The sequence below is a fragment of the Ochotona curzoniae genome, unplaced genomic scaffold (assembly GCF_017591425.1).
Source record: "Ochotona curzoniae isolate NIBS_2020 unplaced genomic scaffold, NIBS_Ocur_1.0 scaffold_3223, whole genome shotgun sequence".
NCBI classification, from domain to species: Eukaryota; Metazoa; Chordata; class Mammalia; order Lagomorpha; family Ochotonidae; genus Ochotona; species Ochotona curzoniae.
This window is the reverse complement of record NW_024467108.1, coordinates 2,597,792-2,625,639: the sequence shown is the minus strand read 5'-3', so window position 1 is coordinate 2,625,639 and position 27,848 is coordinate 2,597,792. Positions and strand designations below refer to the sequence as shown.

Sequence of the window (27,848 nt, the reverse complement as noted above, 5' to 3'; positions counted from 1 at the left end):
AGCTCCCACTGTGTTTGCTTGAGGGCAGAATGTGTGGTGGGTGAGACTGGCTGGGCTGCAACACCCATTGGTTTGAATAGAGGACAGGGCTGAAGGCAGCAATTGCAACTACCAGCATATGCATAAGCTGATTTGGGCGGTGGACTGCGCCGGACCCTCTATTGGCAAGTAAACACAAGATTCAGGACTGGGATCGCCTCAGATGAATTTTCTTTGGGGAGTCCCCCAGTTGAATTGTTGGACTCAGAACCCCATCCATGAAGAGAATTGCAGGTTCCATGATCTGACTGTGAAGTGCATGTGTGAGAGCTGAGCCTCCTCGGTGGCTTAGAAAGAGCAGTGGACAGCATAAGGGATGTTGGACAGACAGGTGCACATGGAGGACATGGCAGTACATTGGAGCCTACAGAAGACACCTGGTCCCACGGCAGAGGACAGAACAAATTGATCAGCTACCCCAGTCAAGTGTTGGCAGTAAATGTCTGGGCAAATGGAGACTCTAGGGTAGACTGTCAACCAGTAGATTCTAGAGAGATTTCTTGGTGACAAGATTGGCACTAATTCAGAACTGCTGAACTATCAAAACCTCTTGAGCAGGACCCTCAGAGCATGCCCCACATCAGAGACCTTGGGGTGGCTATCCTCAATCCCAGAGTACAGAGGTATTTGGGAGGCTGGGTGTGGCTTCTCTGCTTGCACCCCTCTCCCTCAAATACAGGAAGGAAAAAAAGAATGGAAATGGTGATCTTACCCACCTTCCTGTAGCCCTTGACGCTTATCACCATAATCAACTATCATCAAAAATAAATATAATTTTAAAAAGAAAAATGCTCCCCACTCAACCACCCAGGCTTGGAGATCCTGCTGGTCCTGTCCCCTATGCTCCCAACTCTCCCAGTCCCCAGAGGGACTGCTGGACTCTGCTTCAGGAACAGAACCTGCTCCCTCAACTCCTCAGCCTCTGTCTCAAGAGGTAAGTCTCTAGTGCAACCAATGTAGAAGGAAACGAGGAAGAAGATGGAGAGAGAGAGGGAGAGGAGGGCAGAGGGCCCAGCTTTGAGCCCAGCTGGGAGCCCAGCTCAAATCTGGGCCCAGGGAAGACTCACAGAACAAAATCTAGTGAGAATAAGATGAGAGTAGAGTTATTAGTCCTACATTCAAATTCTTGGTATACATGGCCTTGACTGAGAGAACTACATAAGCTGCTTAACCTCTTGGCTTAAGCCTTGTTCCCCCTTTTCTGCCCTTCTTACTCCGTAGTTCCATTGGCACACTCAGATCCTCCAACTTGCTCTGTAAATAGCAGCAAAATGTCACACTGTGAATTTGCATATGGTCCACCCTTTATCTGCAGTGATCCCTCCAGCTTTCTCTGTTTAATTATGAAGAGCTCACCTCCAAGGTTGCTTCCTTCTGGAAGCCATCCCTTCACCACTAAGCTAATACGTGTACTCCCAGGGAAATTCAAGTTACCCTGATGGTTGCACTTACTGCTCTGAGTTGATATTGCCAATTAATTGTGTATGTCTCCCCCTCAATCCCCTGCCCAGCCCCAGTTCCTTGACCTCTACATGATTGTAGTTTCCTAATGCCTTTGGAGGGATGTAATTTATGAGGTTGGATAGTCTTGAAACTTAGTAAAGCTTTCAAGGGCTGGACAGAACCCTGGGGTAGGCACCAATGAAATGACTGGGGGTCTGGTTTTAATACTTGGCAACATTATCTTGGAAATCCACAAGATGTCAGTGTTTGCACTAGGGAAAACAGTAGTGCGGCCATTTGGAGGAAACTACAAGCATTCCCTCTGCTGATGCCTCCCACTGAATGCTGGCGCGGAGTTTCTAGGTTGTTTGCTATTTCGAGTTGAATGAGCTGTATATGTACAAGGTAGAGAATTCTAGTATGAGGCGGCTTTGGACAGATGGACATGTGCGTCAGCCTTTGAATTCTTGGATTCCTCTTGCTTACAGAGGAAAGCAAACTCCACCTTTTCTCCCTGCTAGTTTCTCTTATCCCCAGCCTCATTTGACCCACCTGAGTGGCAACTCCTTTGTAAGGTACATAGGATGTGCTTTGCGTATGACCACACAGTAACCATAAGCTATATGCATGACCCCACAGTACCTGCAGGCTACACATATGGTCACACAGTATCTACAAGCTACACATGACAATACAGTACCTGCAGGCTATACATATGGTCACAGAATACCTGCAGGCTACATGAAAGACTATGCAGTACCTGTAAGCTACACATATGACCATATAGTACCTGCAGGCTACATGAAAAACTACAGAGTATCTATATACACACATGCATGTGGATACAGTAGGCCACCAGATCTATAGATTCCATGTCCATGGAATTTAAGAAACTATAACTAAATGTATCCCCCCCAAAAAACTCAAAAATCTCATCAGTACTGCAAATGTAGACTTGTTTCTTGTCATGACTCCCTAAACAATCCAGCATACAGTAGTTTACATGGTATTTACATTTTATTAAGTATATGTAATCTAAAGATAATTCAGAAGGATATATGACCATGTTGCACATGCGATTTGAGCTTTCATGGACTTTGGTGTCCCCAGAGATCAGAAACCAATTCTCTATGGATCCCCAGGAACAGCTGCACGTGTCAGGTAACACCAAGGGGTGTGTGCAGTAAAGTATTATGAATACAACAATAAAACTCTCTGGGTCTTGGTTGTTTACATAAAACATCTCAAAGCATTATGTGTTAAAATAGATACCACACTTAAAAGCTATCCTGTTGCTTATAGGACACTCACACTTAATCTATTGATGGAGATTGAGGCTGCCTCTAATTTCTTCTTATTACACTCCTCATACACATTCACACATGTGTATCTGTTAAATTTCAATACTTTGTTATCAACCCTCATATAAGCTGTGCCCATTTATACTCCCACTGAGAGCTTGTGTTTTAAAGTATGCATTTTAAGTAGATTTTATTTTGAATCAACTTTAGGTCTAAAGAAAAGCTACAGAAATACTGGAGAGTTCCTTTAATCCTCATTTCTCCAGTGTTAATGTCTCTTACACATAATACAGTGATCAAGAACAAGAGATTGAGGTTGGCATTGTGGCACACCAGTTTAAGCTGTCACTTACTCTGCTAGCATCCCATAATAGATCCTTGGCTGGAGTTCCAGCTGTTCTGCCACCTATCCAGCTCCATGCTAATGCGATGAAGAAGGCAGATGATGGCCCAAGTCTTCAGGTATTGCCATCCACTTTAAGAGGCCCAGATTGATTCTTGGTTCCTGGCTCAAGTCTGGGCCAGCTCTACCTGTTGTAGTCATTTTGGGGAATGAACCAGCAGATAGTAGATCTCCCTGTTGCTGTCACTCTGCCTTTCAAGCAAATAATTTCTTGAAAAGGAACAAGATAGGAGATCAGCATGATGGTATAGTGGGTTGAGCCTCTGACTGCAGCACCAGCATTCCATATGGGTGCTAGTTCGAGTCCTGGCTGGCTGTTGCATTTCCCATCCAGCTCTGTGATTAAGGCCTGGGGAAGCAACAGAGGCTGGGCCAAACCCTTGGGACGCGGAAGATGCTCTTGTCTCTTGGGTTTGGATTGGCTCAGCTCCGGCCATTGTGGTCATTTGTGCCATGAACCAGATGACAGAAGACCTCCCTCTGTCTCATCTTCTCTCTGTAACTCTGCCTTTCCAATAAAAATAGAATCTGTAAAAGAAGAATAAGATATTAACAATTACATGATATTGTCAACTATGGAACTTTTTCAAGATAGCCAGTTTTTCTTCTGTTCCCAGATCTTATGCCTGGTCACATGGTACATGTAGTTTATGTATTGTCCATCTTTCACGACCTTGACCCTTTAGAAGAGGGCTACAATAGGCTTTGCTCCTCTGAGTGCACACACCTTGTACACACCCGGGAGGCAGCAGATCTTGTGACTCTGCTATAGCTCCCAGGACTACAGTACTTATCAGTTGGCTTTGACTTATCAGAGGGGAGGGCCTGGCTTCAAATGGGCTGTTCCTGAAGTCAGAGGCTTTTCTTAAAAGTGTGAGGGTCTAAAGAATTTCTCACTGACCTGAGAATGACTTCTGGAACTTAAGAGAGTTCCCCAGCCACCAACAGCTGGCAACACAAGAAGGGAATCTCATTCCACAGCTATGAGTCCATGACTGCTTTCTTTTCTTTTCAAAGATTTGTTTTTGTTGGAAAATCAGATTTATAGAGAGAGACAGAGAGAAAGATCTTCCATCTGCTGGTTCTTTCCCTAAGTAGCTGCAGTGGCCGTAGCTGAGATGATCCAAAGCCAGTAGCCAGGAGCTTCTTCTGGGTCTTCTACACAGGTGCAGGGTCCCTACGTTTTGGCCCATCCTCTACTGTTTTCCCAGGTCACAGGCATGGAGCTGGATGGGAAGTGGGGCAGCCGGGATACAAACTGGCACCCATATGGTATCCCAGCAGATGCAAGGTAAGGACTGTAGCTACTATGCTACTTTGGCCCCTTTCTTTTTTTAAATATTATTTTTATTTGGGAGGCAGATTGACAGAAAAGAAGAGGTTGATCTTCCATCTGCTGGTTCACTCTCCAGATGGCTGCAGTGGCAGAAGCTGAGCTGATCTGAAGCTGGGAGCCAGGAGTCTGGGTCTCCCACACGGGTGGGACTTGTACCAACTTCCTCTGCTTTCTCAGGCCATAGCAGAGAGCTGGACAGGAAGTGGAGCGGCCAGGATGTGAACCGGCATACATGTGGGATGCAGACTCTTCAGGAAAAAGATTAGCCTGATGAGCCATTGCACTGGTGCAGGGGCAATGTTTTCTACTCACAACCATAGGGAATTTGAGAAAGTACTTGTCCCTAGTTCAACCTCCAGATGAAATGTGAACAGATTTGACTGATTCCTTCATTCCAGCTTGGTGAGACCTAATGCAGAAGGCTCAGTTAAATACGCTAGACTCTAGGCTCACAGGATCTGAGAGACTTTGAAAGATTGTTTTAAGCTGTTACATTTATGGTGACTTGTTATAGAACGCTGCTGCAAGTACTGCATTTGTAGGATGTCTCTCAGTACAGGTGTGCCCGATCTCATGATCAGAGTGATGTGTGCATTTGACAAGAATGCCACAAAAATGGTGCTGTGTACTCTTCGGCGTACCTCGCCAAGGGCTTCATGCTGACTGCCTGTCTCGTCCCTGGAAGTGTTTGCCTTGATCACCTGCCTGGAGCAGCTGCTATCTGCCCATTGTTTGCACTGTGAAGCTGCTGTCATTTACCTTATAGGAGCACCTTGGAGACCATACCATTAATTTCAGCAGCATCCATGGATCTTGTCCAAAACACTGATCACTGGTATCTGTCCAATGATAATTCTCCAATTCTCCCTTACTCCTCTCTGTATTGACTGACTTCTGTAAGGAGGCGCTATCTCTTGAGCCCCTTCCTTCCCCATTGATCTATTTGAGGATTCCAACACCGTGGCAGTGAGAAGCTCCTGCAGTCAGCTTGCCCCAGCACAGGTCCTGACTGTGCCTTCCCATAGGCTCCCATGCTCTCTATATCATCCTATGTCTGATAGTGAGCCTTTGCTTTCTGGTATACAAGTCATTCCTGGCTCATCTTGTGTTTTGCCCATGCTAGTCCTGAAAGTCACTATTTCGCCAGGTCACAAAGTCCTGGTTGACTAGAGGTTGATGTTGAGATCTGGCTGTTTCCAATTTTTGGAGTGTCATGGCTTCTAGACCTTCCCAGTGGACAGAGCTAGGTAATAAGCTAGGTAATATATACAAAATATCAACACATGCTCCCTCATAGCTGTGCTTCTGTATTCCTGTATCTGCATGCATATTCAAAGACCATGCATTTATACAGATGCTGAAACCGGGTACCAAATAAGCTAATAGCTGTTACTACTTACCTAGAAAGCTCAAAAGCTGAGGCTTCACGGGGGGGGGGGGGGGGGGCTGCTTTCTGGCTCACCCATGTTCTAACGCACACATGTCCTCCTTATCTCCACTTTTCCAGAGTGAGGGACGGGAACAGATCAGGCTAATCTAATTTTAATCCCTGTGAGAAGGAATGCATTGTCATGGACCTAGTGACCAGCGTGGCCCCTAACATCGGAGACCAGCACCTTGCTCATAAGCCCTTCCCAAGCCCCATCCAGGAAAACCGTGGTCCTGGAGACCTAGAAGCCCACCATGCTCTCAGCTGTCAGGCTTCAATGCTCTTTCCTCCACACCCAAATCTTGTCCTTGTTGTTTTGGTTGATACCATATTGAGCTTTGGGTAATAATACCCCTGATTCTAATCCAACACACAAGGTTAATTTAAGCCTCTCTCTTTCCTTAATTGTCTATTTATTTGTTTAAAAATAGCTGCATGTTTTTGGTTTTGTTTTTCAGGAAACTCTTGTCCTCAGAAGCCTACAGCAGGGGCAGCAGAGGGCGGCCACTAGTCCCACGGCAGATAAATGAGTACAGCAACTCTTCAATCGTCCTTCACTTTGGCTCCTTTAAAACCCTACCAGATATCCCGCACCCATGTGTCCTAACCCCTCATTACAAGCCCAATGAAGACAGAGTTTTCTGTCTCTTAGCTTAGGGCTAAGATAGAGTTCCTAGGATCTTATATACATTCCTGCTTTATGAGCAGGCAGAGGAAGCTACTCTGGATTGAAGACCTTTTAGCATGGGAGCGTTGCATCCTGCAGGGCTTCGAATTAATTATTGATCACCTGAAATTCCCCCAGCCTCAGTCCATTCTAGGAGGTGTTTCTGCATTCTTTCACTTGTCTACTCATACAGTGATCCTGAAACTTCTCAGCATCTCTCCCAAAGCTGGTAGTGCCTGGGGCAGTGCCGTACCCCTCACAGGTGTTACCTGTGAAAATCAAATGGGGGAATCTAGAAGTCAACACTTGGAAATGCTGCGCTGCTAAGCAAACTGATGGCTCTGAGCTCTGTCTGCAGCAAGGGAGTTTGTATCCTGTGCACTTGGAGAGGTGTCTCTCCCCACCCCTTCCTGAGACCACCTGCTGAGTCTTGGGACTCAGAAACTACTCCTCTTCCTGATCTACCCACCTGGAGTGGGAGGCAGAAATTTTTTTAAAGACTTTTTACTGAAGAGAAGGAGAGACAGAGAAAGATCTTGCATCCTCTGGTTCCCTCTCCAAATGGCTGCAATGGCTGGCGCTCAGCCAATCTGAAGCCATACCCAAGAGCTTGTTCCAGGTCTCCCATGTGGGTGCAGGTGTCCCAAGACTTTGAGCCATCCTCCACTGCTTTTCCAAACCAGAAGCAGGGAGCTGGATGGGAAGTGGAGCAGCTGGGACACAAACTGGCGCCCAGATGGGATCCCAGTGCTTCAAGGTGGAGGATGAGCCAAAGTGCCAGCCCCAGGCAGGGTGACGCTGCTAGTACATGGGGTGGTGAACAAAGCAGGCTGCCTGGAGTGCTCTTAAAACGGAAGGCTGTGGCACATGGCAAAGCCGCAGCCTCAGAACAGTAAAGGTCAGAATCTGTGATAAAGTACTTAGAATATATGCTTCGTGATAATAATAAGCTACCGTTCCTTGAAAGTTGGCCCCATTAGAGGACTTTTGTACATCAGCTCTCTATTTCTCCAAAATCTTGAAGGTGGTTATCGTTAGTTATATTCACAGATAGGGTGTGTAAAATGAATGGCTGGGGAAAGCAGGAGAAGGGAGCAGGAAAAAAGGCTGCTCAGAGAGGATATGGCCGGAGGTGTTAAAGAAATTGCTCAGATAGGATTGTTATCCTATGCGGATAAACGCCGTGAAGGCAAGACAGAATGGGAAGGATGAGAACGAGACCTCAGCGAAGGCTCGGATACTGCGCTTCAGGTCGTGCAAGAAGAGGAAGAGACCTCCCCAATGCAAAGAAGGGCCCTTCACTTGTGGGTTCAGTCTGCTGAAAAGTGGGGCCAGGACCGGAAGCGCAGGAGCTAGTGGAAAGTGAAGGAGCGCGGGCTCGGCAGCGCAGGTTTTTTATTAGCAGATCATTGCACCTTGAGCCAAAGTTGTCTTCCCTATAGACGGGATGTCCTCGCCCAGCTTGGCGTGCGCAGCTGCGCTGACGATCCAGTGTTAGTGCCTCATGAAGCCCTTTGGGAATAGCACAGGTGGGAGAGCTAGACCAGTCAACTCATGAACGGGTAGGAAAATAACAGGTGTTATTAATCTGGATAGGAAAGTAACAGGTGTTACTCTTTCAGGTACACCGTCTTCCGCCGAAGGAGAAGCAGGCTAAAAGCAGTCAACAGAACTTTCATAACATGCCTGTGTTGAAGATCCTTGCATAACCTACACCGGCCAGAAACCGCCTCGTGGGATTTGACTAGAAGTAGGGTTCCAGAAATCAATTATTTCACTCCAATCGCCACGCCCCATTTCAGCATTTTCCCTTTTTGCCACGCCCCCCCGCTAGGACTTCATTTCCCAAAAGGCCTAAGCTCCCTTAAATTACAGTCATTGTGACGCGATCCCACCGCCTTCCGGGAATTGTAGTCTCATCGTTCTTCTGCCTCAGAAAGATCTACGACGATGAACTACACTTCCCGTGAGGCAGTGCGCAATCCCACCCCATTCGCGGCGTCTTCGAACGCGCCGCGGCAGCCATGTTGGACGTGGCCAGCACAGGAGCCGGCGCCAGGGGATCATCGCAAGAGCCGTCGCGATGCTCGGGTCCCTGGTGTTGAGAACAGCGCCCCAGCCGCGGCTTCTCCTCCGACTGCTCAGGCCGCAGTCCCTCCAGAGCCGTGGACGTGCCTCTGGCCGAGCCGTGACCACCGGGAACCGCGGGGAGCCGCAGTGGCTGAGGGCAGCCGCCGGGGGGCGCCCTGGAGCAGGGGCAGCCGCCGCGGGGCGCCGGAGAGGATGCGCCGAGACCCAGCGCCCCGCGGGCGCCTCGTGGCAACACCTGCCTAGCCCCGAAGAAGCGCTTCCAGGACAAGACAGCTGGGACGGCGTCCCCAACAGAGCCGGACTGAGCGTGTGGGCGCTAGCCACGGCGCTGGTGGTTCATTGCTACAGCAAGAATCCATCCAGCAAGGGTAGGCGTGGGGACCGCGCGGGAAGGACCGGGTGGGAGGAGTGGGGACCGGGTGGGAGGAGTGGGGACCAGGTGGGAGGAGTGTCCACGTCCCGGGAGGGTGGGCGGTGCTTGTGGACTCTGAGAGGGACCCCAGGTGTCCCTGGGTTGCAGCTGTTTCGCGGAGAGAGCCTCTCGCTTGGAAGTTGCAGTCCTCCAGCCTGGGTCAGCCTCTGCTTTGGGAGTCTTTTTGCCCCATCCGCACAATGGGCCGTTGCAACTAGGAATCTCATAGTAGAACGTGGTGCCTTTATATTGTAGTATTCGTCCTGGTCTCCAGAAAGCCGCGGGGTGTTTAGAGAATTGCATGCCGCACCCCCTTTACCTCCCCCCCCCCAGGTGGCCTGCGAAAGGCAGACTTGGCTCCCAGGCTGGATTGGTCCCCGACTCCCCTCCGACCTCACTTGCTGGTGGAGTTGTCTGTACTCCCAAAGTTGTGTCGTGTTGACCCGTCGGGGTTCAGGGACCTGGCCTGTGAAAAGTTTGGGTGTGTCTGCTGTCAGGCCAGAGGTGAGCTTGCCACGTGGTGGCTGACGCTGAGTGGCATCCCTGCTGGCCTGCATGCACCCAGGCTCGGTGCTCAGGGGGTTCCTCACAGGGAAGGGCTGTGGGGCACGTGTGTGAGTGCTGTGCATCCCCAAACTCTGAGACTTCAGAGCAAGAGGGCGGCAGGGTTGCTGGGATTGAGGTGTTTTGTTTTCCGTTTTGGCGACGTGTGGCCAGCTGGCAAAGGCAGGGCTTCGGTTCGGGGTCTGGTGGTGGTGTTCCTTTTTTGACCCTGTATCCTCTCTTGATGACTCCTCCTGCCAAGGCCTGTCAGGTTTCCATACTTGGCCACCTCCTGTGTGCCTGGTTTGGGGTCAGGTGTGTGGGAAGCCAGAATGACAGGAGCATATGAGCTTGTTGTGGGAGGGCTGTCGCAGTGGGTCCCAGGCCCAGGAGGGTCAGGAAAGCCTTCGTTGAAGCACAGGGAATTGGAACTTAAGTTCTGGAGGATGTGGCGGGAGGAGAGCCAGCTTCTGGGTCAGCAGGTGAGGGGGCCAGCTTAGGTGAGGGTGGGGCCGTTGCAGTGAGGTGAGAACAGGTGGAGGAGAGCCCACCTGTGCGTGCCCAGTGGGAGGGTTTGGAATGTCTCCTGTAAACGAGAGAGCCGTGGAAGGTTCGTGCGCAGGGAGTGGCTTGAGGCTAGTGTGGGTGCATGAGTTGGCGAGGGGTGTCCGGGGTCTCTCCTGAGAGGTTCCTGAGCGCTCCAGACGGGACTCTATGATGTTCCAACAAGGGAACTGGAGTCTGCTTGCCACTGTGGACCGTGAGCAGTTCCAACCCAGCTGCCTTCTGTGGGGACCTGCCAGACCCGCTGTGCAGCACCGGAAGGATCCAGCCATCTGGGAGCTGGGAGGCCCCACTTCCAGCCTTCATTCTTTCCCCTCCAGCCACCTGTGTGACCTTGCATGAACCCCCCCTTTGCCTGAAGAGTGAGAGCTGAGGGGGGAGAGCCCTGCACCTGCTCTCCTGGTGTTACAGCCCCGGGAGGGGTGGGATATGGGGAGACCCCCACCAGGAGGTGAGGAAATGTTGTTGCCCTAAATGCTGGCTAGGTACACCTGGGAACAGCTCCCTGAGGGAAGGCAGGAAGAACCCGGCTCTGGAAGCACCAGAACCATAGGCTGCTTCACATGCCGACCAGGCCCAGGCGGTGAGGGGATGTAGCCAGGACCTGTGAATAGCTGCGTTAGGATGAGAGCCCGGGCCAGCAGCCTGCAGAAGCCACCTTTACTGCCCTGCCTCTGTGCTCCTGTGCTTTCATACATGATTTTCTTGGTGAGACATAGCACCCCCCCTCCAAGGCAGGGGTGCATGTGTGTTGGTCCAGTGGCCAGCAGTGTGGGTCAGAACCAGGCTGGGCACAGAGGACCCTGAGGTCCCTCCGTGTTGAACTGTTGGAACGGAGTGTACCATGGATGCTTTGGACGGTTGGGTTTTTCTAAGTGAGGCAGTTTTGCATTGTGGCCACAAGGGGGTGCCAACAACCTGAAGCTCTGCCTTCCTGCTTTGGGTTTCTGCAGCTGAACGCTGTGGAGGCTGTGGAGTTTTTAAGCTGTTTCCTCTTAGTGAGGCTGGCGGGACTAGAGTTTCTGTCCCACTCTGTAGTAAAGGAAGCTGTGGCGGAGAGGAGGGGATGCCCCAGTCACAGGGTGAGTTGGTGACCACAGAACTATTGGTGAGGTGCTCCTCCTCAGGGGCCTGCTGCTGCTTGCTCCTCCCCGTGGGTGTGTGGCCAGGACACCATGGCTCACAGCTGAGCTAAAGAAATGGTGCCAGGAGAGCATGGGACAGGTTGGGCAGTAACTTCCAGAATAATCTAGCTGGTGAAGAGGATTTGCACGCACTAAGCCTTGTCTGGGGGTGAGACACAGTGCTCACATGTGGCCCGAGTGCTGGGAGGAGTTCCAGGTGTGGGGGTGTGGGTGCTTTGTGGGAAGGTGTGGATGTGAACCTGTTAACAGCGTGGGATGGCGGGGTGGTGGGGATTCACCAGCAGCCGGTGCCCATTAATGCCCAGCTCCTTGAGGGCCTCCGTTTGCCGGTCCTGAGGGCCAGGCCTGGTGGGGGATCTCACCGTGCCCCCTCTCCCTGCAGATGCAGCGCTGATGGAAGCTGCTCGGACCAACAACGTGCAGGAAGTCAGCAGGTGAGTGCCAGCCCCATCCGCTCGCTCCCTGGGAGGGGTGGGCCAGGGTGAGCTCCTGCCTGGGGCGGGTGACCCTGTGCTGGAAGAAGTTTCGCCCTGTCACTTCTGTCACCAGTGAGAGCCCAGGTCCACCCTTAGTCCTCTAGGTGGGAAGGCCACCGCAGACATCCTTGGTCCTGTAGCGCTTCTGGTCTTGGTGGAGGGTGCTCAGAGCCCTGTCCCCATCCTGTGTGTCCCTGTTAGTGCAGCGGCCCTCGAGTCAACAGCTGCTGCCGGGGCAGGGTGCAGGTGGGCAGGCACCAGCACGCCAGGGATTCCGGGGGAACTGGAGGAGACTCTTCTGCCATGTGGACTCCTGGGCTGCCCAGGCCCACCGGCCGGGCCCTTCCCAGAGCAGCCCGCAGTGCTGCAGCCCCGTGGGACTCTGGCAGCTTGGAGTTCCAGGAGGCTGATGTCTGGGCAAGAGCAGGGTTCCACCCCGGGCTCGGCCTGCTGCCTGTCCAGCGTGTGTGCTTAGCCGGGGCCAGCTGAAGGCATTAGGTACAGGGCTGTAGGTTGGGGACAGACATTTTTATTCTTGGTGAGTGTTCCTCACCCCCACCCCACCCCTCCTGCAGCCCCTGGACCTTGCCCTTGGCTTTCTACGACCCTTTGTAGGTAGCGGGCTGGCCATGGAACGCCACCATCTTGCAGTCACGTTTGCTGTTTAGACGGGAAATGAGGCATTTGTCCCTGGTGCTCTGCGCCACGCTGCCTGACGGCCCGGGTGTGAGAGGCGGGCACGGCTGCAGCAAGACTTACTGTTTTGATTCCCTTTCATTTTATCGCCAGCATTATTATTGGTCCTCAAGGGTGCTTTTGAGTATTAATGTTCAAGGCTCAGTTTTTAATAAACCACTTTTGGAAGTATGGGCTGGGAGTTGTTTTGTATCCAAATAAATTTGATGGAGCAACAGTTTAATAAACATGTGATGATGCATCTTAAAAGTCAGGCAGAGATGTCATCTTGTTGTTATAAGAGCCATTCATAACTGCAGGCCATGTGGCATCCACTCCCCCAGGAACACACGGGCCCCGTCTCGTTATGCTGCTGTGCAGGGGCCAGGGACCGAAGGCGGCCCTGGCTGCCCCGGCTCTCCCCTCGTGCTTTGGTTTGTGTAGGGTGTGAGTCCTGAACTCACACAGGTGATCTAAGTCCCATGCCAAGGGTGGAGAGTGTTGGAGGGCAGGGGCTTGCTCAGGTTGCAGCTCATTTGGGCGTGCCCCCAAATGGTTCTCACCTGTGGACAGGTGACAAACCCCGAGTGGCTCCAGGTGCTCTCCCTGCTGCCACACCCGTCCCTCCATTCCCCTCCTCTGGCCTCACGATGGACAAACCAGTAGTACCCATCCCTCTTGGACTGTGAACATCCAAACCATGGGCTGACGTAAGCTTCTTTTCCTCTTACGTCGCCCGTGCCAGGCATGCCGTTACAGGGCCAAGGGGCTGGCTGGTGCCTGTCAGTGGCAGCCACGACTACCAGGCTGCTGCGCCTCCTAGTGGACATGGTGTGGGGTTAGGACCTGCGCCCATATGGAATCCCAGCATGTGCAAGGCGGGGGCTTTAGCTGCTAGGCTATCACGCTGGGCCCTTTTTCTTTTTAAAGATTGTTTCAGAGAGGGAGCAGCAGAGACCTGTCTGCTGGTTCACTTCCCCACATGGCTGTAACAGCCAGAGCTGGGTCATTCCAAAGCTGGGAGCCAGGAGCTGCTTTGGGATCTCCCATGTGGCTGTCTTTGAGAGCTTTCCCAGGCGGCTTAGGGAGCTGGAGCAGAAGTGGACACAAATTAGTGTTGTGGACTTAACTCGCTGTATCACAGCAACGGCCCCAACTCATTTGCTTTTTAGTGACATTTTTCTTCTTCTTCTTTTTTTTTTTTTTTTTTACTTACTAATTTTCAGTGTAAATGAAGCAAGCGTGCTGGAGTCTTCTCGGCCCCCTCCCCTCCGCCCCAAAGAGAGACTGGTTGTCTTCTCCCCCCACCTGTGTGGTGATCATTTCTTCTCTTTCTCCTCATGACACTTGAGCCTTGTCAGTTCCTCCAGCTCTGGCTCTAGGCAGGTGGGAGCCTGGTCCCATCTTGCCGGTCAGTAGTGGGAGCAGGTGGCCCTGCCCCTGGGCCCCGCCTAGACCTGAGTCCCGCTTCTGGACCCAGAAAGCACTCAGCCGAAACCTAGGGCACAGGGCAGACGGCAGCACATCTGTCAGGCCTGGGCAGCCCATGCGAGCAGCCCCAGGACGGCAGAGAATGAAGCCGTCCGTTCTCCCTGGCAGCAGCATTTTTCCTGTGGAACAAACGGATGCAAAAAGCACACCTGCCCATTTCCTGCTCTCAGCTGGGGCCTCTGCTGAGTGCTTGGCTCAGTTACGCTTTAGCCCAAAGCAGTCCTTTGAAGGACACCTGGTGGTGTCAGTTTCAGACCTCAGACTGCTGCCTTTTTTCAGGGGCTCAGCTGACGTTTACTGAGCTGCTGCCATGTGCTGGGCCCTCTGACTGGCACACCGGATGCCTGACAGGCACAGTCCCCGCCCTTGATGACAGGGTCAGGGGTGACCTGTTGCCAGCTGGATTAGTGCTGTGAGAACCAGGGTCTGCTGCAGCCCAGAAGATGCCCCCATCAGCTTCCTAAAGGAATTGGCACCTGAAGGGAGTCTTCATGTATCCGTGAGGCTTACCAAGGAGAAGGCATGCCAGGCCAAGGGACAGCCTCAGGGTGGCACCAGGCAGGACCAGCCTGGGCAGTGAGTGTGGGGAGGGCAAATGAGAGACTGCTTGCTGCTGCGGCCCCCTTCCCCTCAAGGGGGACAGGAGGTGGGGATGTTGCCCAGGAGGGCACAGATTTGCTTCCTTTGTCCGTCAGCCGGCCATCTGTCTCGCTGTTCTTTGTGCCTGCCCTGGAGCTGCTTCTAGGGAATGACAAGATGGAGGAGGGGCAGCAGTTCCTGCCCCGAAGGAGCTCATGTTCTCTTGGGTGAGGACACAGTGAGATGCGATGAGATGCGGTGGGAGGTGTTTATCCTGCTGGCAGGATCCCTAGGTCTCACATCTGCGTGTGGGTTTGATGCGTACCTCTGGCACTTGGTTCTAGTTTGTGCTCAGACAGACCCTAAGGGCACCAGGTGATGGCTTAAGTGGTTGAACTGAGTTCTTGGTTCCCGGCCTCTGCTGTACCTAGCCCCCGTTGTTACGAGCTTGGAGGGAGTGAACCCGTAGGTGGGAACTCTCTGCCTGCCTCTCAAATTAGTTAGATACACTGCCTTACTTCTGTGAGCCTACGAGATGATAAAGATAGAACAAACAACAGTTACAGAATTACTGCTCCTAGAGACATGAGTAAGAGTCAAAAATGTAAAACTCTTAAAACACTGGAGATCTTCGCCGCTTTAGGTTAGGCGAAGTTTTAACTATAGCAACCAAAGAAAAAGATAGATTGGACTTCATCAGGATGAATTCTTTTGTGAACTGACTCTCAAAATGGGAGAGCATCCGATAAGGTCCTTGTGTCCCAAATGTATAAGGGACGCTTGAATGAAACTGTTAAAAGATTTTCTACTTAAAAATCCTTGGGGAATCTGAATACAGACATTTAAGCAGAGAAGATACACTGATAAACAGTAAGTACACACACACACACACACACACACACACAAACAAAGCTCAAAATCTTTGGGGAAGTGCAATTTAAAACCACAGAGAGATACGATGTCACACTCCCCAGGATGGGGTGTGGTTATGTCACCTGGACATCCACATCCTGCCGTGGGTGCCTGGGTTGGAGTGCCAGCTTCCTCCTGCTGCACACTTCCAGAGGCAGCAAGTGATGGCTTCAGGAGCTGGCTTCCTGTTCTTAGCCTGGGAGACTCTCATCAAGCTCCCGGCAGCTGCCTCTGGCTGGGCCCCGCCAGCTGTTGCAGGCATTTGGAGAATAAGCTGGTAGATAGGGGATCTCAGCTGTGTTTCTGCCTTTCAAATAAAATACATAAATAATTTTGGAAAAAGAAAACTCAGCAGCAAGTGTTGATGAGGTATGTCAAGTTTGAAATCCTCTTTCATTGTTGGTAGGGATGGGAAGTGGGGTAGCTGTTTTGGGAAACAGTTTAACAATTCCTTAGAATGTTTATCACGGAGCTGCCATGTGACCCCACACGTCTGCCCTGGGTGTACACCGCGGAGGAGTGCAAGTGTGTGCAGTGGTGTGCTTGTGTGTGGGCACTCCCAGAAGCCTGCTTCAGCAGAGCAAAAGGCAGAAGCTCAGAGTGCTAACCAGTGCAAGGATAAATAACAGCATGATATAACCATACGTCAGAATGGGTCTCCTTCATGCACAGAAGCGAGTAATGACATTACAGCGAGATGAAGCTTGAAAGCTTTATGCTCAGACCTAGCAGCCAAGTGGAGGAAGCGGTAAGCATTCAACAGGTTGGATGAATGGCTAGAGTTGGACGTAATCAGGAAGAGGAGGGGATCAGTGAATTTCAGTCTCCTGGTATGACTGCCTGTGTAAATGCAAATCTCCGGGGAACCGAAAGATTGTGATTTCATTTTTCACCATGGGGTTTAACATTCAGCTCGACAGGTCAATGTGTGGATCTTTTGGACTCTCTGCAGTCTGCACTCCATCCGTCCTTTCAGTCCTGTGCAAACCAACATAGTCGCAGCTGTTACTGAGGAAGTTCTTTTGACGTCCTGTTTGTATTTTTTTAAATGCTTTATTTTAAAGATTTAATTTTGTATTGGAAAGGCAGATATACAGAGAGGAGGAGAGACAAAGATCTCCCATCTATTGGTTCACTCCCCCAGTGGTCACAGTGGCCGAGGTTGAGCTGATCTGAAGCCAAGAGTCGGGAGTTGTTTTTGGTCTCCCACGTAGGTACGGGAACTCAAGGCTTTGGCCATCATCTACTGCTTTCCCACGCTACAAGGCTACAAGCAGGGAGCAGGATGGGAAGTGGATCAGCAGGGATGCCAGCTGGTGCCCATATGAGATCCTGGCAGAAGCAAGGCGAGAATTTTAGCCAATAGGCTTTCCCGCCAGGCCCTTAAAGTTCGGTTTTAGATTGCTTTATAAAGTAAAGAACTTTCTCCCAGCCCAGACTCATTTACTCATTTGGAAAAAGTCTGATTTGGTTTACAGTTCAAGAAAAAGGAGCAGGCTGAACTTTGCTGACGGATAAACACATTTATTCCAGCTTTGCATTGACAGCTGGGTTGGGTTTTTGTCCTTGGATGCCCCAGGTTGGGGCTCGAGGCACTTGCTGTCTGTGTGCCAGGACTGAGGTGTCCAGAATGTGCTTAGCCACAGCATAGGTAAATGATCTGCACATTGATCCAGGGATTTTATCTAATTAACAAAAACCCTGGCTGGTAAATACATTTGACTGTCTGAGGGCCTGGGAGAGGCTGTCTGTTTATCGATTGTTACATCATTTTGGCTGGATAGGAAGATATTAATGATGGCATTAGAGCAACCAAAACATCCGGCTCTCTTGATGGGTAAATATGTAAATGTCCTTGTGGCTTGCAGTGGATTGAAAGGAAGCTTTGTAGTAGAGCAAAGGTCACGGTCTCTAGGGATCACTCCTGCCATTTGATGATTCCAGTGAAAACTTCCTGAAGTTATTCTGGTTTTTTGTTTTGTTTTTAATGCTAAGGTGTAACCCACCTGCTTCTTTGAATACTAGAGTATTGGAGGGCAGACTCCTATCACAGAAAGAAGGCAAGAGTTTTATCAGTAGAAAACCCACATTCCACATCTGACATAGCTATTAACTAGCTGACAAATTACGAAGTCGTGGAGTTTTCCTTCCTAGGTCTTAACTGTTAATAGGATTTACTCTGAGAGCTTTTAAATACAGGTCCCAGTGTGAGCTCTGCCGAGGAAGCTGCATCCTCTGGAAGGGTCCCGGTTACACCCCAGAAGGCCAGGACCTTTCTCATGAACCTTCACCAGCACCCGGGCCTCTGAGGCCTTTGATCAGCTCGGTCACTGCTGGCCCCTTGGTGGCAGAAGGTTATTGTGGAATATTGGGTACAGGTGTTTCCTGAGCTCCCAGGGAGGTGTGTTGTGGAAGCCACTGGTAATTTCCTCTGAAGGCCAGCAGAGTCTGGCCAAGCCTGTGAGCAGAGAGCAGCCGGGTCTATTGCGTTAGCCATGGGGAAGCTGGAGTCCCCGAAAAAGCATGCGGCCCTGGGCCTGCAGCTGCCTCCTGACTGGTGCCTGCCTGTGCTCCCTCCAGGATCTCAGGAGAGTCACGATCTGGGGTCATCATTGTCAGGTCTGCAGGTAGCCTTCGTTCATCCTTCCAGTACCCAGGGCTCTGAGCAGTGCTTTGGGCATCCGGAGTGAGCAGTCTCCTCTCTAGTGGGTGGCTCATCTCTTTCCTCACCTCCTACCTCTTTCTGTGAGACTGGCAAGGCGGGAGATCCCTGCCGTGTCATTCAGTGCTGAGCCTGCTTACTGATTGTTGTTGGAAGCCTTTTGTAAATGATAGAGGTAACCAAACTTCTGTAGTTACTGCAATCTTAATCTGTTAAACAGGGTTGACCTCCTCCCTTTGAAAAAAATTAAAATGTAAGGAAAAAAACATAAAGCAAGAATGCTTACTGGCCTGGGCGCATGGAGCTAATAAGCTTCGTCATCACAACTTGAACAGCTCCCGCAAAGGAACGACACAGGGAAGAAGTCGGAAGTTCCTCCAGGAAGCTCGGGCTCAGAAATGACAGAAGGAAGAGGGCCCTGGGATTCACTGGAGTCCTGTGGGGTGAGGATGCAGGCATGAGGGACCAGAGCAGGCTGGCGGGACTGTGGCCAGAGGGAAGTTCAGGAGCCTGGTGTCCGCAGGCCTTGCAGGGCACCAGAGCCTGCAGCAGGGGGCTTTGCCTTGAGGCTGGCAACAGCAGCAGCTGGATAGGGTCGAGGGTTGGTGTGAAAGCCATCAGTCCAGCTGCTCAGAAGCTGCAGCGTGAGTACCTGGCATCCTCATGGGATGGTCCAGTCCCTTGAGACAGGGTAGGTCCCTAAGCTGCAGTCTCCTGGGGACCCAGGACTATCTCCCCAATGCTGTTCTTCCTTGGACACCCAGTTTAGTTGTGGACCTATTGCCAATGCTGTTGGCAAAGCCAAAACCCCATCGGGATCATTGAAGTTTCTCAGCACGTTATTCTGGGAGTAGTCACTCAGCTGCTTGCCTCGCAGTTCTTGTCTGTCCCTGTCCTGTTTGGAAAGCCTTCTCAGAGTCTGCCTCCTGGACCCTAAGGACCTTCTGCATCCTTCACTCTCCTGCCTCATGCAGGGATTCCAGGCCCCAAGTCCTAAGGCACCAGGTGGTCCTTCCTGTCATTCTGTCATTGGATCTGCCCAGGTGACTTTCTTATCATCGGTGAACTGAGTGGCAGCTTCTTTGGAGTCTGACAAAGCAAGGAGGGAATCCCTGTTGGCTGGGCCACTTGTTAGGTGTGTAACATTGGAAGAGTTGTCTAATCTTTAAACTTAGATTCTTCTGCAAACTGTTCCACCTTCCCCCCTTCCTATGAAGATTCAGCAACAAAGTGCAGGCAAGCCCCTTAGGTGCTGTCCTAGCACATAGCAAGTAAGTGCTCAATACCTAACAGGTGTTATTCTTGGCTGTTAGTGACACTAGATCCATCTCAGCAAAATGGATTAAGAGTCGTCTTCTCTGTCTCTCCCCCTTTCTGTATATCTGCCTTTCCAATAAAAATAATAAATAAATCTTAAAAAAAAATTAAAAAGGGCCCGGCGTGATAGCCTAGCGGTTAAAGTTCTCGCCTTGAATGCACTAGGATCCCATATGGGCACCGGTTCTAATCCCGTCAGCTCTGCTTCCCATCCAGCTCCCTGCTTGGGACCTGGGAAAGCCGTCGAGGCTGGCCCAAAGCCTTGAGACTCTGCACCTGCATAGGTGACCTGGAAGAAGTTCCTAGCTTTGGATTGGCACAGCTCCAGCTGTTGCGGCCACTTGGGGAGTGAACCATTGGATAGAAGGTCTTCCTCTCTGTCTCTCCTCCTGTCTGTATATCTGCCTTTCCAATAAAAATAATAAATCTTTCAAAAAATGGAATAAGGGAATGGGAAGAATGTTCTGCACATTTGCATTTTAATCATCTTTTTAAGTGAAATTATATATAAACATATGTATTGTACAGTTTTGAAGGTATAAGAATCCCCCCCTTTCCTTTTTTTTCTCTCTCCCCTATTCTCCCCCACCACCATTTTCCCCTTTGTTATTGCAATAGTATAGTCCTTCATCTGTAGTCACAAGCCCATCATTTTGCTATTTAAATGTATCATGGCATTGTAGGTATAGGCAATGGCAGAAAATCTAGTATCAGATTGTCAAGGTATATATAACAGTTTCATTGGTGTTAGCTTCACTGACCACGCGTGAACCAATGTATCAACCGAGTATAGCAAATATAGGTGGCCTTTATTCAAAGAAACTCCTTTCTCTCCCATGCAGTGGACAGACAGATGTGGGTCAGGGGGCTGCAAAGGAACAGAAAGAACTGACATGGAAGCTGAAGCAGGTGTCACTTTGGCCCTTGTCACTATAATGGTCTCTAGTTGGAATTACTTTGTTGCAAGTGATGGAACTTCATTCTTCTTAGTGGCTGTGTAATATTCCATGGAGTAGACGTGCCACAGTTTCTTTATCTGTTCCTCTTTTGATGGGCATCTGGGTTGCTTCTGTCTTTACTACCGTGGATTCTGTTGCTATAAATATACGGATGCAGGTTGCTTTCTTGTATGTCATTGCATTTCATTTGGATATATTCCCAGGAGTGGATAGCTTGGTCATATGGTGGATAGATCTGCAGTTGTTTGAGGACTCTTGACACTAACTTCGTGGCTGTGCTAGTCTGCGTCCTACCAGCAGTGGAATGGGTTATGTTTTTCCCCACATCCCCACCAGCAGGTGATGTTAGTAGATTTCTGTAACCCTGCATCTTTCTTAAGCCCTCGGTGTGAGCACTCAGAGCTCTGCAGCCATCTGCACACAGGGGAAGTGACTGTCCAGTCAGACAGCAAACCTCACAGGAGCCTTTTGGACTTGGTTTCACCATGTGGTTTTTGGACCCTAGGAATTTGATGTAACATTTATAGCAGGTTAGTTTCATGTCAACTCTTATATATACTATTTTGATTATAATAGTTCTAAGAGCAGTTGGGAAGCATCATGTTGATAACATTAACATGACTGAAAGTGACTGTCTTTTTTATTAGCAAATATCTTTTTTGTATCAGGCACCAGGTGAGGCTCTAGTCACTGAACCCTCACAAAACCATGCAGCCAGGATAGCCCCATTTCGCAGAGGCCGAAACACACCTTCAGTTGCCTGAATAATCTACCCGACATGGCCTGGCCCTGCCTTGCTGGGGAGGAGGCTGTGGCCCCAGAGCAGAAGAGAGGCTTGCCAGTGCCCGGCCTACCATCTCCCCAGGCTCAGGGAGTTGTTTTCCAGCTGAAAGGAGAGTCCTTTCTGCCTGATTAGCTGGAATTCACAAGGTTCCCCTTCCCATCTGAGTCTGTGTTTGTTTGTTTGAAAGGGAGAGACAAAGAGACAGCTGTTGCATCTTCTGGTTCACTCAAAAGCCAGCAGTAACTGGGACTAGGCCAGACCAAAGCTGGGAGCTGGGCATTCAATCTGATCTCCCCTACTGGAAGCAGAGAGCCAAGTACCTGAGTCCTGCTGCCTCTCAGGGCGTGTGTTCACAGGAAGCTGGAATCGGAAGCAGAACCCAGGCACTCTAGGATGGATTGTGGCTCTCCCAAGAAGATTCTCTGTTGGTTAGACTTGGCTTCTGACTGTCCCGGATGTGCTCCTCACAGAGCGGTGGTCTGTTGCCTGCTCTCCTTGCAGATGCTGCTGGTGCTCCGTTGCCTGTCTCTTTCGGAAAGGTCACCCTCGGAGCTGTTAGCACTCCGTAGCCGCTCCGTGCGAAGCAGAATGCCAGCTGCTGTGTACGTTTTGTCTTTATTCTTGGCCACACTGTGTTCCATTATCTGGGTGAGAAAACTTGACCACTTGGGCAGATCTAGGGCCTACCCATGACGTCACTACTAGTCAGTGTAATCCAGGCCCAGGTATGTGCTTTTCTGACTGTGTCTCACTGCTCGGGCGAGTCCGTGAGAACTCCTCCCACAGGCCTAGGAGTGTGAGTGTAGGCTGCTGTGTAATGATTCACCCCCTTGCCTTTCTTTCCAGTCAGTTCAAGCCGTGTTCTCCCTGTCACAGCACAGCACCTCCTTCTCCTGCCTCCACCATGGCAAGGCACAGGAGCCTGGTGGACACAGTGAAGGGTGCAGCTCGCTGATTAGCTGCTTGGTTACAGCACTGTTTATTCTCCAGGGGATGCCCAGCAGGGAGTGACAGTCAGGGCTGCAGCTGGGCTGGCTGACTGGCTCCAGGATCCTCCATTCTTGGGGACTGGAGGCCCAGGAAGGCTGCATAAGAATCCTGTCTGAGGCTGGGCTAGGCTTCCATCTCAAAGCCCTTTTGTTTGAAGGGATTGTGCCCGGGCCTCCTGGGAAGGCTGTGTGTTTGACCAACCTTTGCAGATGGGCAGTGAGCAGGGACAGGATGGAAAGTGCAAACAATGGGGGAGGCCCTGGGCTCCCTGTGGATCAGAGTCCAGCAGGCCAGGCAAGAGCCTTCCCAGTCACAGCCCCTTTCTGGGGCAGACACTTCTGTGCTGTATGGTGCTGAGGTCACCTCTGTAGCTCCTCTTGTGCACCTCAGACTGTGGGGCACCTTGTGTTCCTGCAGGATGATAGGGCCTGGTTGGACGTTTCATTCACTCATTTATTCTTTTAGTTTAGAGTTGTTCAGATACCATAAAATTCACTTTTGTAAGTATTCAGTTCAGTGGGTTTTGCATATATATAAGATTATGCAATAGCATTATTGTTGAATTTCAGAAAATTTGTATCACCCTCCAAAAGCCCCTGATCTCATCAGGAGTAATTCCTGTCTCTTCCCAGGCCTGGCAGCCACTCCTGTGCTCTCCATCTCCCTTGGCTTACCTGGGCATCTTTTATGAGTGGATCCTGTATCGTGTGACTTTTGTGTCCTGGCTTCTGCCTGTTTAGTCAGGATTTCCAGGTGCACCCTGTGTGGCATCCCTCATTATGGCTGAGTGATGTCCCCATATGGAGGGCTGGCATTTGTGTTTGCACTTTTCAGCTGTTACAAATAATGCTGCTGGGAACATTTGTACTTGGATTGCTGTATGACTATGTTTTTCAGTCTCTTAGGTGCGTACCCAGGAGTGGGATTACTAGGTCATACTGTAACTCTGTCTTTAACCTTTGGCAGATGCACTCGACTTCCCAGGCAAGCTGCCAGCACCTCAGTTCGGCAGGCGCTTTTCAGTATAGCTGGTTCAGTGAGTGTGAAGCGCTGGCTCGTGGTAGTATTGATGTGCATTTCCTTGATGACTGTATCTGCTATTGGTCTTTGTGTGCCTTCTTTGGCACTTACTCATTCTTAAGCCCTGTTAGCAGCAGCATGCCCCAGTGGGCATGGAGTAGGGAATAAAGATTTATCAGGATGACCTCTGTCTTTCAAGGAATTTGCTATCTGGTTGAAGGATTGCAGTTAGTACGTATGCGAAGTTAGGATTTCATAAGCAAGGTGGCCTTCAGCCTGGGCCTGGATATATAAGTAATATATACTTTTAAAATATTTATTCACTTGTATTGGAAAGTCAGATTTACAGAGAGAAGGAGAGAAACATCTTCCATCCACTGGTTCACTCCCTTACTGGCCACAATGGCTGGAACTGAGCCGATCTGAAACCAGGAGCCAGGAGCTTCTTTCAAGTCTCCCGTGTGGGTGCAGGGTCCCAAGGCTTTGAGCTGTCCGCTACTGCTTTCCCAGGCCACAAACAGGGAGCTGGAAGGGAAGTGAATCAATCGGGATATGAACCAGAGCCTATATGGGATCCCAGCACATGCGAGGCAGAGACTTTAGCCACTATGTTACTGTGCCGAGCCCATAAGTGATATTTTAAGGAACTGTATGGAAAGACTTTCTTGAGCAAAAAAAAAAAATTGTATTTAGTAAAATTCTGAAGTATGTATGTGTGCGTGTGTGTGTGTGTCAGAGAGAGAGGGAAGGAGGTGGGTAGAGAGAGAGAGGGAGAGAGAGCATGAAGGCAGCTGGCATAGCACCTAACTCGGAGTAGACTGTCATTGCTGATAGCTCTCTTTCCTGCTTGGGCCCCAGCTCTGTCCTTGAGGACCGCACAGCCCCTGTTCCTGTTTCAGACCTGTCACTGGCAGGGGACAACTCCAAAAGTTGTGTCAGGCTGGCTTCTCAGGTCTCCTCCCTAGCCTAGTCATGGTCTTGTAAAACAGCAGTGAAGTGTGGGTACCTGTGGGAGGAGCAGGACGGTCATCCCCTTGCTAGAGGTCCTATGTTTTCTGTTAGTGTGGCCTGAACCTGGAGCCAGCCCAGCCTACTGAGCCAGGGCTTGCTGTTCTCTGTCACCTTGTGGTTGAGTTTGTTGATTGAGCTTGTTTTAACCTGGGGAGGGCCACTGTGATGCATTGTATTGCCTTGTGAATATGAAAATGGTGGTGGTGGTATAGAGCCTTCATGAAGAATGGGTACATTGGGCCAGAAGAATCTCCTCCAAGGGAGAGGGTTCTAGAAGTAGTGATGGAATGTTTGTATCCCTCAGACAAGCTGGTTTCCATTTACAGTATTTCCTTCTTTATCATTTTCTGTCGTCTGGTTAGGCCCATCAGACAGGTATGATGTGCTGATGTACACTAAATTTGAAAGCACCATGGGATGTGCCTGAAAGCAGCAGTGGGTCCACAGGGAGAGTATAGGGTTCAGTCACAAGCTGCCACTGACTGGCTCTGCAACCTTCAGTCATTTGCTTGGGTTTGTTCTTTGAGATCATAAAGGTCAAGTGCCTGCCATGGAGTATAAGGTTCAGGAAGCTCTTTTGAAGCCCATCATTCATGAGGTGTGCAGGACATGAAGAGCAGCTCTCTAATCCTGTGCAGACATCCCACGGGGTACCCATGCTGTCATTTGGGTGCTTGCCTGTCCTCTTTCGCCTGCCCCTGGCTGGCTGAGAGCTTTTTGTGGGCAGTGTCCACGTCTGAGCCGTATGGGTGCCCTCAGTGTCCAGCACGGAGACTAACTTGCAGAAGCTATTGTTGCTTAAGTTTTGTTGAGTGAGCACAGGCCCAGCCTTAGTTCTGACCCTCCCAGGCAACCAAGTATTAAGGTCAGCTTTCCAATTTCTTAGCTGAAAATCTCATGGAGTTCTGGAGCGAGCAATGGTGGCTCAAATGCTAAACCCTGTTAGAGAGGTGGGAGCCCCCTCTGTGTCTCAATGCTAGTGTGATAATGCAGGTGGTGCCCAGCCACCAACCCACTGTTAGAAGCAGCCCTGAGTCCTGCTGTGGGGCCAGCAGGTGGCGCCCATGGCCCTTTCCTGCACCTCTGCTGCTGGGGCAGACCTTTCCTGCTGTTCACTAAGTCGCTGAAGCGTCTGGGGCTGCCCATCGGGATGTGCATCTAGCCCTGAGCAGAGGCACGCAAGTGAGAATGCTGCTTTCTGGCAGCCCAGCCACATCACATGCTGCCTAGAGAAGTAGAGGTGTTGGCCGTGGCAGGGCACAGGAATCATCAAAGCACTCTGCCCGTCCTTTCTAGCACAGCTCTGCCCCCCAGGAAGTCATCCGTGTGAGTCTGTTGCTGTGACCTACCGTCCCATGGCAGCTACCTGCACCCAGACGGTTCTTTGTGTAGGTAGCTGTCCATCAAACACCCTTGAGGGACACATGATGCCAACTTCAACACAGTCATTATAGGACTCTGATCATAACCAGTCCTTTTCATGGCGTGGTGGGTGAATGATGAGACAGGATGCCTCAAGAAACCCTTACCTCATTTGAAGGGGATTCCATAAACAAAGTAGCCAATATCATGAAAATCAAAGGTTGAGGAACTATTCTAGATGAAACTGAAGACACATGCAGTGTTGGTTGTCATTGCTCCTGGCTTGCATCTAGATCACAGGGGAGAGATTGCTAGAAAGGATATTGGGATACTTGAAGAAATTTGAATATGAGCTGTATGTTAGGGAAAAAATAGTGTATTGATGAGAATTATTCTGAATTTAATCATTGGTGGTCAGTGATTTGGTAAAACAATGCCCTTGTACTTGGAATACAAATACAAGCTGAAGTGTTGGAGGGAATGGGGCATAATGCCTCAAATCTTCACAAGGAGCAGGCAAAAATAGAAAAGTTGCAGAGCCAAGTAAAATGTAAAGAGAACAAGAATGAAGGATGTTGGAGGGTTTTTTATGTAGTATTTGTAATGGCTAAGTTCAGGATAGTTCTGGGAGAAAAAAAAAGAGAGAAAGAAGCAGCTTAGACCTTTGATAAGTGTACACATGTTCTGTAAGAGGGCTAGGCAGGGAATGGCTGCCCTGGCTGGGCTCGTCCAGTTAGTCCGCAGGTCTTCACTGTGGTTCTAACTCAGCTCTGACTGCAGTCACAGCAACCAGCTGTGGAACATGGAATGCTTTCGTGTGCTTTAAATATGTCAGCACCTGTGTTGGATAGGTCTGGTGGGCTGGTGAGGTAAGATGACTGGAGTTTATATCTGTTAACGTTGGCCTGCCCGCAGTCACACAACCTGGAGGGAACAAGAGGCAGGCTCTGTCTGGCTCAGTCTTTTCCATGGGGAAATTTTCTAAACCTGTGTGCATGCATGAAAGGAAGATAGGGCTGATTAGTTTCCTGAAAGTTCAGAAATTTTGGAATTTTATGATAGGAAATGGCCAACTACGAAACACACACATTACACAACATTCCTGTAGTTGGTGGTGGTGCTATACATCATCGGTCCATCACCTGCTTCCCTTGAATAACCCAGGAGTGACAGTGTTGGGTGGACTGGGTCAGTGGAAGCACCTGTGTCTGGAGAACCTTCTAGAGGAAAGCTTGGGGCTGTGTGGGCCAAGGAGCCTGGTACCTGGTTCAAGCAGTGGATGTGAAAGGTACCAGGGGGGCATTGTCTGGAGTTAAAGCACCAGCACTCTGCCTGAAGTTTAGGGGCCTGGGCCCAGTCTGAGAGCAGCCTTTGCCCTCTGCCCTGCCCCTCCCTAACTGGCTGGGTAGATGAGGGCAGATGGAGGCTGCCTGGGGATTCTAGCCCCAGGCACCTTCCCTTTTTTTTTTTTCTCTGAGGTCTGAGCCTGATGCTGTTATTACTGTAAACAGGGCCTTCTGTGGGGCTGCAGCCAGGATCCTGCTGCCCAGATAGTGATCATGATTGGTCTGCACGGCTCAGTGCTCAGTACTGCAGGTGGGACAGGGGTCCCAGCAGCCCCTCCCCAGCTGCAGCCAAGGGCCAGTTCACATGAAGGATCCAGAGATCAGTTGGAACAATGCACAATTGAAGTTTGATGGCCGCTTGATATTGATTGGTCATAAAGAAAGAGGAAGAAAAATATAGTGCTCCCTCATTCCCATGAGAATATCCCAGAGTTGGCCGGAACTGCCCCTGCATCCCTACCCAGGCCACTTTCCCTCTCCACCAACAGCAGGCCCAGCACCGCTCCTTTCTGTACAAGTCTTGCTAGTCAATTTCTTGTATGCTCCAAAGCCACCTGTCAGTTTTTGTTTTGATGCTATATGTGTTTAGATTCATTAGAATTTTAGAGAGTGTAGGAATAATTTTATTCAGTCCCTGTTCTGCAGAGAAAAATAAAGCCCCATGTAGAGGGTTTTTCTGCAGGCCGTATAGCCAGTTACGGTTTGAACAGTGACTGGACTCCATGACCTACAATCCCAGGCCTCGTCTCTGAGCCTGTGAAGTGGCAGCCACACCTCCCTCCCTATCTCCCCGCCACCCCAGAATCTAGGAGCCTAGGTTCTTTCAGAAAGATGAGCATGGGATCCGATTGTGATCCAGGTAACTTCCAACGCAAGAGATAGTGTTGTGGG

General features: G+C 50.3%; 1 protein-coding gene across 5 annotated transcripts in view; it reads left to right on the top strand.

Moving 5' to 3' along the window:
• The first annotated feature begins 8,554 nt into the window (after window positions 1-8,554).
• The window catches only part of CLPB (caseinolytic mitochondrial matrix peptidase chaperone subunit B), a 136,689-nt gene continuing 117,395 nt past the window's right edge, over window positions 8,555-27,848 (top strand). For 3 of the 5 annotated variants that reach the window (XM_040964432.1, XM_040964431.1, XM_040964430.1), the window contains exons 1-2: window positions 8,645-9,077; window positions 11,756-11,807. In XM_040964432.1, the coding sequence (XP_040820366.1) occupies window positions 8,702-9,077; window positions 11,756-11,807 (428 nt within the window). In that variant the 5' untranslated portion in view covers window positions 8,645-8,701. Of the gene's footprint in view, window positions 9,078-11,755; window positions 11,808-27,848 lie in introns of all 5 variants that reach the window. The other 2 variants (XM_040964429.1, XM_040964433.1) reach the window with 2 other exon arrangements.